The sequence below is a fragment of the Pseudonaja textilis genome, chromosome 4 (genome assembly GCF_049901715.1).
Source record: "Pseudonaja textilis isolate UNSWEBS1 chromosome 4, rPseTex1.2, whole genome shotgun sequence".
NCBI classification, from domain to species: Eukaryota; Metazoa; Chordata; class Lepidosauria; order Squamata; family Elapidae; genus Pseudonaja; species Pseudonaja textilis.
The window spans coordinates 93,302,431-93,315,336 of record NC_141993.1 but is presented as its reverse complement, the minus strand read 5'-3'; the positions used below and the strand labels follow the sequence as shown (position 1 = coordinate 93,315,336).

The 12,906-nt window shown below is 50.5% G+C and overlaps 1 protein-coding gene across 1 annotated transcript in view; it reads right to left on the bottom strand.

Moving 5' to 3' along the window:
• The window catches only part of LOC113450940 (IgGFc-binding protein-like), a 74,550-nt gene that overhangs the window by 34,020 nt on the left and 27,624 nt on the right, over nucleotides 1-12,906 (bottom strand). The window contains 16 exon segments of the mRNA XM_087933798.1: nucleotides 120-391; nucleotides 478-761; nucleotides 864-1,108; nucleotides 4,679-4,947; nucleotides 6,766-6,869; nucleotides 6,967-7,166; nucleotides 7,601-8,174; nucleotides 8,560-9,200; nucleotides 9,529-9,800; nucleotides 9,887-10,170; nucleotides 10,273-10,558; nucleotides 11,632-11,667; nucleotides 11,888-11,923; nucleotides 12,145-12,180; nucleotides 12,602-12,637; nucleotides 12,860-12,895. Coding sequence (XP_087789924.1) covers nucleotides 120-391; nucleotides 478-761; nucleotides 864-1,108; nucleotides 4,679-4,947; nucleotides 6,766-6,869; nucleotides 6,967-7,166; nucleotides 7,601-8,174; nucleotides 8,560-9,200; nucleotides 9,529-9,800; nucleotides 9,887-10,170; nucleotides 10,273-10,558; nucleotides 11,632-11,667; nucleotides 11,888-11,923; nucleotides 12,145-12,180; nucleotides 12,602-12,637; nucleotides 12,860-12,895 — 3,611 coding nt within the window.

The window sequence follows — 12,906 nt, the reverse complement described above, 5'->3', positions numbered from 1 at the left end:
TCTTCAAAGAGACAGAGAAACCACCCTCCCTCTTCCAGGGGATCCCCAGACTTCCCCAGTGACCCCTGGGGTTCCTCATACACAATCCCCACCAGAGGCATTGCTGCCACAAAACTTACGGCAGAAGGTGGCATTCCGCCAGGGTTCGATGGCAACTCCCAGGGACTGGCAGGCGTCTGCGTAGGACTGCAAGCTCCTGCAGAGGGAGCCTGGGTCTAAGTGCAAAGCGCACTGATCATAAAGGCAGCTTTCAAAATGCCCCGCTGGATCCAAGACGTTATGGCAATGTCTGAATGGTCCATTGATATCTGTCAGGCGTCCACAGAAATCGCTGCTCTTGGCTGTGTCTTTCTCATCCTCTGTGCAGGCAGGAGGCTGGCCGGAGGAACAACTGGAGACAAAAGCAACACCCTGCTTCAATACCCTACAATCTCCCTCCTGGACCAAGGCTGCCATTCAGGGATGAAAGCTACAAACCTGGTGAGGTTGGCCACCTGCCAGCTGTTGCCCAAGCTTGTGGAGTCAGGCTCTGGTTCCCCATCGGGGTTGAGGAAATCGTCAGAAGGATCCCCGTTGTAGTTTCCGCACATGCCGCAGACCTCACCCTTGTACGTGCTGAGGAGGGACACTTCCACCTGGTGGTCTCCGTCGAACTTGACACTCAACCCAAAATCTGTAGTGACCACTGTGTAGAAGCCGCTGGGCAAGATCTCCACCCCTGCTATTGGGGTGGAGGGGACGATGGCTGGCTCCCCATCGACCTAGAAAGAGATTCAGGCATCACTGTAGGGGACTGAGGAACAACGGTGCTCCTTCGTACCCCACAGGCGTCCTTCAGCCGCAGCAGCAACCGCTCCACGTACCGTCACTCTTCCTCCCTTTCCCAGGGTGACCCGGATACCAAAGACATCAATGTGCACACTCTCAACGTAGGAGACGTGTGTGTAGCCCCCTCGGTGCTCGTTGCTTGCTTCCACATTGAAGTAGGGGAGCAGAGAGTTGTTTCGGTCACACAGTTGGGAGAGGGTATAGGTGCAGTTGCCCATGAAGTGGTGTGTCAGCTTGTCAAAAGTGTAATAATGAGGGTCACCTGACACCAGGCAGGACTCTGGAAAGAAGAAAGGGAGGTCAGACACGGGCCGGTGTGAGCTCATTCGAAATGCGAATAAGCAGAGGATGCACTTTGCAAGGAACAACAATGATTTTGGGCGCCTCCTTCATTTTAAGCAGTTTGAAATGGTCCATGGAGCTCAAACCATGGATGGTCTTGAAGTCAAGAGAAATTTGAGGGCCTGCATTATCTGAGTCAGTCTGCTATGCCATGTAGGGGTTGGTTCTGGTGGACAAAGAAAAGAAGGCAAGTCAGGATCAACCCTCCTAATGCCATTCAACCCTTAGGAGAAGGGAATATGTGGTCAGCAAGGCCACAACATGTATTGAGGAACACCTAATCTATCTCTAACGTCCCCTATTTGTGCCACCACTGCAAAAAAGGTCATCTCCAGGGGACATTGTCTTCCTCAAGGAATCACATGACCTTCAGAGTATTTGGCAAGTGCCATCCCACAGGACAGCCATAAGGGTTGACACCAGTTGGAAAGACCATGTTGATAACTGCCTGGTTTTTTCCTAAGAGCCAGCGTTACCTGAGACAGTTGAACAAGTAAAGAAGCAACATTAGGATCAACGTTCCAATTTTCACTCATTCCCTTAGCAGACAGAGAGAGCGTCTTGTTACTAAAACAGCACCAAGGATTGAAGAACACCCTATCTATGCCAACATGCACCTATTTGGTGTACCACTTTAAAATGTGGTCTCCTGAGAAGACTGTCTTCCTCAAGCAACTACATGAGCTCAGGGTATTTGGAAAGTGCCATCCCAAAGTACAGCCATGGGCTAGACATAAGGCAGGAAATATCATGTGGTTTTTTTGCCTGGCCTTCTCCTGTGAGCTCACATTACCTGAGTCAGTTGGCTTTCCGGGAGAAGGTGTTGTCTCTGGTGGACAAAGAAAAAAAGCAACATTAGGATCAACCCTCCTATTGTCATTCATCCCTTTGCGGTTGGAGAGTGTGTGTTCTTAGCAGTGGAACCCGAAGAGCTGGGGAACATCCTGTTGACCTCTAATCTCCACCTATTGCGCCCATCACTGGGACACTGTTAGGTCTCAGGAATGTCTTTCAAGTGTTGTCATTAAAATAAAGTTATGGGGCAGAATTACCTGGTGTACTGGGCTCCGTGGGTGTAGGTGTTGGTTCTGGTGGACAAAGAAAACAGCCCTGGTTATGATCAACCCTCCTATTGTCATTCACCCCTTAGCGGATGGAGTGTGTGTTCTTAGCAATGGAACACCAAGGGCTGGGGAACATCCTGTGGACCTCTAATCTCTACCTATTGCGCCCATCTCAGGGACACTGTTAAGTCTCAGGAATGTCCTTCAAGTGTTGTCATTCAAATAAAGTTGGGGGCAGAATTACCTGGTGTATTGGGCTCCGTGGGTGTAGGGGTTGGTCCTGGTGGAAAAAGAAAACAGCCCTGGTTAGGATCAACCCTCCTATTGTCATTCATCCCTTAGTGGATGGAGTGTGTGTGTTCTTAGCAATGGAACACCAAGGGCTGGGGAACATCCTGTTGACCTCTAATCTCCACCTATTGCGCCCATCACGGGGACACTGTTAGGTCTCAGGAATGTCCTTCAAGTGTTGTCATTAAAATAAAGTTGAGGGCCAGAATTACCTGGTGTACTGGGCTCCGTGGGTATAGGTGTTGGTTCTGGTGGACAAAGAAAACAGCCCTGGTTATGATCAACCCTCCTATTGTCATTCACCCCTTAGCAGATGGAGTGTGTGTTCTTAGCAATGGAACACCAAGGGCTGGGGAACATCCTGTGGACCTCTAATCTCCACCTATTGCACCCATCTCAGGGACACTGTTAGGTCTCAGGAATGTCCTTCAAGCGTTGTCATTAAAATAAAGTTGGGGGCAGAATTACCTGGTGTAATGGGCTCCGTTGGTGTAGGTGTTGGTCCTGGTGGAAAAAGAAAACAGCCCTGCTTAGGATCAATCCTCCAATTGTCATTCATCCCTTAGCGGATGGAGTGTGTGTTCTTAGCAATGGAACACCAAGGGCTGGGGAACATCCTGTTGACCTCTAATCTCCACCTATTGCGCCCATCACGGGGACACTGTTAGGTTTCCGGAATGTCCTTCAAGCGTTGTCATTAAAATAAAGTTGAGGGGCAGAATTACCTGGTGTACTGGGCTTCGTGGGTGTAGGTGTTGGTCCTGGTGGACAAAGAAAACAACCCTGGTTAGGATCGACCCCCCTATTGTCATTCACCACTTTAGCCGAGAGGGTACATATGATGAGGAAACCTTAGACACTCCACAGCTTGGAATCCTGAACTGATTCTGAAGATCTGCCCATGGGCAGAGGGCACTGCAGGAACATCACGGGATGAAAGATCTAAGGGGACCATTGGAGAACAGACCTGCTCTGGTTTGGGGGAGTTTTATATCAGATGGGAGAGTTCAGAGTCACGATGGAATTTACACAGCTGGTAGGTATCCAGGTTAAAATGATAATGGGCACGTGTGATTTCTTATCAGTTGTATTTTACGCACAAGGAGAAACGCTGGTGGCCTGTATAGGGAATGGGAAGGTAAAGCCAAGCTTTGTATTGCTGTTCTGTCTGTGCAGTCAGGAGCGTAGAATCCTGTGATCATCCTGAACCATTCATTGCAAAGAGGTGGAAGGACAACTGCTGCTTCTAAGGAGGGGAAGAAACTCAATCCGTCAAAATCTTTGACCCCTCCGTCTTACAATTCCACACAACATTCCTGGAGACCTTTGACAAAAGCTAGAAAAAGGAAGAAGCCAGAAAGGTGCCATTTCTAGCCTTGCTTTTTTTCAAACAGGACGCAAGAGAGAGGAACAGAGTCTCCCAAGTGCTCAGCGGTATGACAGGTGCTGTACGGCGGTGAGGAGGAGAAGCACCCTGTTTTCCCCCAAATACAACCTATGCTGGAAACAAGCCCAAGCCCTCTGTTTACGCCTGCTCCTAATACAGGTCCTACCCCCCAAATCAACTCTAGTTAAGCCTGGCCCACTGTCTGGTTGTATGAGGTGGGATGAGGCACAGGTGTAAATATCGAGCGAGGGCACCGGGTGTGGGGCTGGAGCTACCCCACGCATCGCACGCTCACTTACATTAGGACTGCCGCAGCCAGACCTCCCACGCCCCTGCTGTTGTGCCACTGCCTAACTTCTTCTGTAGCCACTTGCAACCAGTCACAGCCGGGTGCCATGTGGCATATCGTGCGAGTGCTGTTGCTCGTGCACGCAATGGCACAACACCCCTTGCAGCCTCCTGCCACAAGCAGTGGCACTGGCATAAGAATCCGTGCAGTGTTTGGTCATGAGCAGGAAAAGTCAGGCAGCAGCATGACAGGTGTCAGGGCATGGGAGGCCTGGATGCAGTGGTCTTAAGGTAAGCGGATAAGACATCCCTGAAAATAAGACCTGGTGGTTATTTTGAGGCTGAAAAGAGAATGAGATGGGGTCTTATTTGGGGGAAAACATGGTAGGCACACTGAGGTTTCACTGAGATCTGATTGTGTTTTTTTCACATTCAGGCAAGCTGGAAGACACCCAAGGGGCACAACCGCTCTACTCACCACAACCTGTATCCTTTTCCCAGTCCCCAAGGTCAGCCCTGTTCAGTTCGCATGCCGCGGCATATGCCTCCAGACTTTTGCACCACTGCCCTTCGTCTCCCCCAGTAGCACACTGGTCATACACGCAGCTCTCAAAGTACAGCTGAGGAGGGAGGCTGCCATGGCAGCTGGCAAAAGGCCCGTTTGAGGACAGGATCACTCTGCACCGCTCTTCGAAAACGGCCTCTTCTACAGGATCGCAGTTGGGTGGATCTGGTCCTAGGGAACAGCTAGAGACAAAAAGACAAGAGTAAAGCACCATGTGCTTCGGTGTGCAAGGAGAAAAGCCATTTTGGCTCAGCTAGTCTGCTTCTGCTAGGACAGAGCGAGGGTTGAACAATTTGAGGAGGAACAGCCTGTGTCCCCTCTAACACTAAATGTTTGGATTTCCTTCCTTCCTCTCACACACAGCCCAATTTCTTGTCACTATATAGGATGCTGCACAGGGTGTTCAACCGGCTGACCAAGTCTGACTTCACAATCTATCTCCTAGAACCCGATATGGAAAACATGGTGAAAAACCTTGTTCTTCACAGTCACTTGCCTCCAGTCGTCATCTTCCACTCTCCAGCTGTTGCCAAATGTGTTGGCGTCGGTCACCAGCATCCCATCTGGCTGCTGGAAATCGTCCAGCTGGCTGTCCGAGTATGTGCCGCACAGCCCACAGAGGTGTCCCTTGTACCTCTCGTCCACTTGGATGAACAGCTGTTGGTCCCCATCAAACTTCACCCGGAAGCCAAGGGGACTGTCAACAACCACGTACGGAAGCTGTTCCTCCACCTGAATGTCTGACTGGAGCTTCAGAGGAAGGTTAACTTTGGCCCCGTTCAGCTGTAGGAAGGGAAAAGTTCAGCCATTGGATTCTTGGGCTTCATGGCCTACCACCTACCCCATGTCTAGTTTCACTACATTTGAAACATCCTCACGGATTTAGTAACTTAAATGATCACTTAAACATGAGTCAGCTGTGTACGGCGGCAGCCAAAAACCCAATACGATCCTTGGTTGTATAAACACAGGCATAGAATCAAAATCACACAAAGTTTTAGTACAGATTTATAAATCCTTACTAAGGCCACACCAGGAATAATGCATCCAGTTTTAGTCTTGGCATTACTAAGAGATGTTGAGGCTTTGGGGAAAATGCAAAGAAGAGCCACCTAGATGGTTAAGGGCCTGGAGACAGAAACGTATGAAGACGGTTGCAGGAATTGGGTATGGTCAGTCTAGAGTAGGGAAGGACTACGGGTGACCTGACAGCAGTGCTCCAGCATTTGAGGGGCTGCCGCAAAGATGAAGGGGTCAAGCTATTTTCCAAAGCACCAGGAGGCAAGGCAAGAAGAAACAGATGGAAACTAATCAAAGAGAGAAGCAACGTAGAATTAAGGAAAAACTTCCTAACAGTGAGAACAGCTAACCAGGGGAACAACTTGCCACCAGAAGTTGTGGCTGCTCCATCGCTGGAGGTTTTTAAGAAGAAAGTGGACAGCCACCTGTCTGAAATGGTACAGGGTCTCCTGTTTGGGCAGGGGATTGGAGTAGAAGAGCTCCAAGGTCCCTTCCAGGCCTACTCTGATCCAACTCTGTGTGCCATAAAGGAGAGTCTTTGTCCTTGGCATATTTGTACCAGTTCTTATAAAACGGCGCCTGTATGACTGTAGCTCTTCTTAAACAGCTTTTGGGGAGGACTGCTAAATGTGAAGGGGAACCCCAGACCTTCATCCCATTAGTCACTTGCCCTGGCACCGTTCTTCAGGGTGCGATACTCACGTAGACCTCTTTGTTCTTCCTCAGAGCCAGGTGGGTGTTTCTCAGTGAGATGGCCACTGAGTTGAGAGCCGTCCAGTGCGGGCTGGAGCGATGTTCGCTCTGGAGTGGTCACGGAGAAGCGCCGGAGGAGTTGCTGCAGATTTGCACTGCGGTGTAATTGCACCCACCCTGGAAATGATAGAGTCGCCCATCGAAGGTGACATAGTGAGGGTCTCCGTAGATGTGGCAGGTGGCCTTGTCTGGAATGTAGCATCCCAGGATGCCATTCTGTACTTTACAGACTTGGTCGTTCTTGCAACTGTCTGCGGTTGCAGTTCAAGGTGCCGTTATTTGCACAGTGACATTGGCCGACACAATCCGGCTGCCAGAATGTCTCTCCTTTCTGTTGGAGAAAAGCCAGAGAAAAGATGAGGCCCCTGCCCTGTTGTGAAAGTTGCTGCAGATTCTGTCCTGGCCACAGACGTTGCTTGGGGACAAACCTCATAATATTGATCTCCAGATACACAGCCGCAATCCTCCCGCGGCACACATTGTGCTCCGCTTAGGACAAAGCCTTTGTCGCATTCGCAGCCCTCCACGCAAGGCTTGGTGCAGTTCCACGGCGCCAGTGGATTGGAACATGTGGCGGGACAGGAAGTGGCGCACACGTTGTAATGGCTGTGATCACCGCAAGGGATTTCTACAAAACAAAGCAGGAACCACCCAGAAAGTGAGGTACTACGCTTCCCAAGGCCATGCTCAATTGGAGCAGTTTTTCTGGTCCCCCGTGCTGTGCAGCAGGAAGCTACCAGTGATGCTGGAAAGAAGAGGGATTATGGATCGATCCTATGTGCTCGGGGATTCTATGTGCTCAAGGAATCCCATCTGCAAACGGATCGTGACAGAGGGAGCCATGGAATCTGGGTCTTAAATGAGTTTCCGGTTGAGGCCATAACTAAGCTGATGGCCCACCCCAAGCACCACCCAAAGACAAGCAAAGTCCTTCAGCCAAAGGGAGATTTTCGGTGACACCTGCCCTTTTGCATGACCTGGAATGCTACCGCAACCGACCAAGAGAGCATATTTCCCCAACTGGGTCAATTGTCTATCTTTTAGGGTACTCTAAGTGGATACTCACTGCAGGAAGTGGCATTCCTCCAGTCGGGAAGCTTGACGCCAGCTCTTTGGCAGGCATCAGCGTACGCCTCCAAAGCACCACACAAGGCCTCCGGGACCCATTCAGTTCACACAGGTCAAAGAGGCAACTCTGGAAGAAGCTGTTGGGGTTGATTGCAGAATGGCAAACTGCCAACGGTCCCTGGCTACTGGTAAGCTGTCCGCAATAGGCCTCTGTCTCATAGAGATTTTCCAGCTCTGGGGGACAAGGGTGGTGGGGGTGGGCCCTTACAATCAGGGGGTCGTACTCTGCATTGGGCACCTGCCAGCTGTTTCCCAGCTGAGTGGAATTCTTGGCTTGCTCTCCGTTGGGCATCATGCTGTCATCCTGCCGGCGGTTGTTGAAGTTCCCACACATGCCGCAGGTCTGGTTGAAGAAGGTGGTGGGGACCCTGATCTCCACCGAGTGATCTGTGTCGTAAGAGACCATCAGCCCGAAGTCCGTCTCTAGGCTCACGTAGCGTCCATTGAGGTCCACTCTCAGGGCGTTGTTCAGCTTGCGCACAGAAAGCCTTGTAAGCACTTTGTCCACCTAGAAGGAGTCGGACACAAATTGTAACTGTATTTCCCAAGAAAGGAACCGTCTGGAGATGATCAGGATGGGAAAAGTTAGGTTCCCCAGGACTAAGTCCCCGTACGGAAATACTGACTCTGAGGAGATTTCCAGGAGAGGGAAAAGAAGCATCATAAAAAAATTAATCAATCGATAAGAAATCATGCCCTGGCCCCAATCAAAGGAGAGGCTGTTACTATTCGGCTCCCAGTTATCCCTGATCAAACTGATATTCCACCAGAAATTAGGAAACAGGAGTTCCCCACACGTGCCAATCAAAGACCATCAGCAGAGAATCGGGAAGGACTATGGCTTCGTTCTACTTCAAAGCACAAGTAGGAAATGAGAAACTGCTTTGGGTTACCAGCACTCGATCCTCGTGTCCTTTGAGGATCTCAATCCGGTGCCCGTAAACCTCCACCAGGACCCGCTGGACATAAGAGACGAAGGTATTTCCACGGTGTTCGTTCTTGGCCTCGATGTTAAAGTAGGGCAGCCCCGTCTCATTGGCGCAGACCTTGGCCAGGGTGTAGGTGCAGGTGCCCATGAAGTGGTGCGTCTGTTTGTCAAAGGTGTTGTAATGAGGGTCGTTGTGGACACGGCAGACCCCGTACGTATGTGGGTAGCAGCTGGGGACACCATTTTGGACTCCGCAGTAATAATGGTTAGGGCAGGAACCAGGAAAGCAGTTGACTTGGCCACCTTGACTGGGGCAGGTGCATATGGTGGAGCAGGTGTCGTCGGTCCAAAAGCTGGAGCCCACTGGGTAGTGCTTCCCTTGGTGCCAGCACCCACACTGATGGCTGGGCACACAGTTGCCATTGTAGAGGAAGAACCCAGAGTCACAGACACAGGCTTCCCTGCACTTCAGATTGCATGTGGCTGGCGCGCTGGGGTTCTTGCAGGTGGGTGGGCAGGCGTTGGCGCAATGCTCATAGTGGCTGTTGGGTGGGCATTGAGGAGCTGTAGGAGGCAAGAAGATCTCCGTGAACTCAGTGCCGAAAACTGGGTCAGGAAAAGCACATCGCATTCGTCAACTGAATTGGAGGAGAGTCCCTCATGTTGGTGGTTTCTTCCTGGATTACATTCCCTGCTCTCAGGATCCCCTCCAGGGATTTAGCATATTTGCCTTCTAGGCTAAACTGGAGTTACATTCAGTGTGCCTCCAAGAGAGAAAGTGGTGATATATGTGCCTGTCTCGACGGGAGCCATCTTCTTCAAAGAGACAGAGAAACCACCCTCCCTCTTCCAGGGGATCCCCAGACTTCCCCAGTGACCCCTGGGGTTCCTCATACACAATCCCCACCAGAGGCATTGCTGCCACAAAACTTACGGCAGAAGGTGGCATTCCGCCAGGGTTCGATGGCAACTCCCAGGGACTGGCAGGCGTCTGCGTAGGACTGCAAGCTCCTGCAGAGGGAGCCTGGGTCTAAGTGCAAAGCGCACTGATCATAAAGGCAGCTTTCAAAATGCCCCGCTGGATCCAAGACGTTATGGCAATGTCTGAATGGTCCATTGATATCTGTCAGGCGTCCGCAGAAATCGCTGCTCTTGGCTGTGTCTTTCTCATCCTCTGTGCAGGCAGGAGGCTGGCCGGAGGAACAACTGGAGACAAAAGCAACACCCTGGTTCAATACCCTACAATCTCCCTCCTGGACCAAGGCTGCCATTCAGGGATGAAAGCTACAAACCTGGTGAGGTTGGCCACCTGCCAGCTGTTGCCCAAGCTTGTGGAGTCAGGCTCTGGTTCCCCATCGGGGTTGAGGAAATCGTCAGAAGGATCCCCGTTGTAGTTTCCGCACATGCCGCAGACCTCACCCTTGTACGTGCTGAGGAGGGACACTTCCACCTGGTGGTCTCCGTCGAACTTGACACTCAACCCAAAATCTGTAGTGACCACTGTGTAGAAGCCGCTGGGCAAGATCTCCACCCCCGCTATTGGGGTGGACGGGACGATGGCTGGCTCCCCATCGACCTAGAAAGAGATTCAGGCATCACTGTAGGGGACTGAGGAACAACAGTGCTCCTTCGTACCCCACAGGTGTCCTTCAGCCGCAGCAGCAACCGCTCCACGTACCATCACTCTTCCTCCCTTTCCCAGGGTGACCTGGATACCAAAGACATCAATGTGCACACTCTCAACATAGGAGACGTGTGTGTAGCCCCCTCGGTGCTCGTTGCTTGCTTCCACATTGAAGTAGGGGAGCAGAGAGTTGTTTCGGTCACACAGTTGGGAGAGGGTATAGGTGCAGTTGCCCATGAAGTGGTGCGTCAGCTTGTCAAAAGTGTAATAATGAGGGTCACCTGACACCAGGCAGGACTCTGGAAAGAAGAAAGGGAGGTCAGACACGGGCCGGTGTGAGCTCATTCGAAATGCGAATAAGCAGAGGATGCACTTTGCAAGGGACAACAATGATTTTGGGCGCCTCCTTCATTTTAAGCAGTTTGAAATGGTCCATGGAGCTCAAACCATGGATGGTCTTGAAGTCAAGAGAAATTTGAGGGCCTGCATTATCTGAGTCAGTCGGCTATGCCATGTAGGGGTTGGTTCTGGTGGACAAAGAAAAGAAGGCAAGTCAGGATCAACCCTCCTAATGCCATTCAACCCTTAGGAGAAGGGAATATGTGGTCAGCAAGGCCACCACATGTATTGAGGAACACCTAATCTATCTCTAACATCCCCTATTTGTGCCACCACTGCAAAAAAGGTCATCTCCAGGGGACATTGTCTTCCTCAAGGAATCACATGACCTTCAGAGTATTTGGCAAGTGCCATCCCACAGGACAGCCATAAGGGTTGACACCAGTTGGAAAGACCATGTTGATAACTGCCTGGTTTTTTCCTAAGAGCCAGCGTTACCTGAGACAGTTGAACAAGAAAAGAAGCAACATTAGGATCAACGTTCCAATTTTCACTCATTCCCTTAGCAGACGGAGAGAGCGTCTTGTTACTAAAACAGCACCAAGGATTGAAGAACACCTTATCTATCCCAACATGCACCTATTTGGTGTACCACTTTAAAATGGGGTCTCCTGAGAAGACTGTCTTCCTCAAGCAACCACATAAGCTCAGGGTATTTGGAAAGTGCCATCCCAAAGTACAGCCATGGGCTAGACAACAGGCAGGAAATATCATGTGGTTTTTTTGCCTGGCCTTCTCCTGTGAGCTCACATTACCTGAGTCAGTTGGCTTTCCGGGAGAAGGTGTTGGCTCTGGTGGACAAAGAAAAAAAGCGACATTAGGATCAACCCTCCTATTGTCATTCATCCCTTTGCGGTTGGAGAGTGTGTGTTCTTAGCAGTGGAACCCCAAGGGCTGGGGAACATCCTGTTGACCTCTAATCTCCACCTATTGTGCCCATCTCAGGGACACTGTTAGGTCTCAGGAATGTCCTTCAAGCGTTGTCATTAAAATAAAGTTGAGGGGCAGAATTACCTGGTGTACTGGGCTCCGTGGGTGTAGGTGTTGGTTCTGGTGGACAAAGAAAACAGCCCTGGTTATGATCAACCCTCCTATTGTCATTCACCCCTTAGCGGATGGAGTGTGTGTTCTTAGCAATGGAACACCAAGGGCTGGGGAACATCCTGTGGACCTCTAATCTCCACCTATTGCGCCCATCTCAGGGACACTGTTAAGTCTCAGGAATGTTCTTCAAGCGTTGTCATTAAAATAAAGTTGGGGGCAGAATTACCTGGTGTACTGGGCTCCGTTGGTGTAGGTGTTGGTCCTGGTGGAAAAAGAAAACAGCCCTGGTTAGGATCAATCCTCCTATTGTCATTCATCCCTTAGCGGATGGAGTGTGTGTTCTTAGCAATGGAACACCAAGGGCTGGGGAACATCCTGTTGACCTCTAATCTCCACCTATTGCGCCCATCACGGGGACACTGTTAGGTCTCAGGAATGTCCTTCAAGTGTTGTCATTAAAATACAGTTGAGGGGCAGAATTACCTGGTGTACTGGGCTCCGTGGGTGTAGGTGTTGGTCCTGGTGGAAAAAGAAAACAGCCCTGGTTAGGATCAACCCTCCTATTATCATTCATCCCTTAGCGGATGGAGTGTGTGTGTTCTTAGCAGTGGAATCCCAAGGGCTGAGGAACATCCTGTTGACCTCTAATCTCCACCTATTACGCCCATCACGGGGACACTGTTAGGTCTCAGGAATGTCGTTCAAGTGTTGTCATTAAAATAAAGTTGAGGGGCAGAATTACCTGGTGTACTGGGCTCTGTGGGTGTAGGTGTTGGTTCTGGTGAACAAAGAAAACAACTCTGGTTACGATCAACCCTCCTAGTGTCATTCATCCCTTAGCGGATGGAGTGTGTGTTCATTAAAATAAAGTTGACACTGTTAGGTTTCCAGAATGTCCTTCAAGCGTTGTCATTAAAATAAAGTTGAGGGGCAGAATTACCTGGTGTACTGGGCTCCGTTGGTGTAGGTGTTGGTCCTGGTGGAAAAAGAAAACAGCCCTGGTTAGGATCAACCCTCCTATTGTCTTTCATCCCTTAGCGGATGGAGTTTTGTGTTCTTAGCAATGGAACACCAAGGGCTGGAGAATATCCTGTGGACCTCTAATCTCCACCTATTATGCTCATCATGGGGACAATGCTAGGTTTCCGGAATGTCCTTCAAGCGTTGTCATTAAAATAAAGTTGAGGGGCAGAATTACCTGGTGTACTGGGCTCCGTGGGTGTAGGTGTTGGTTCTGGTGAACAA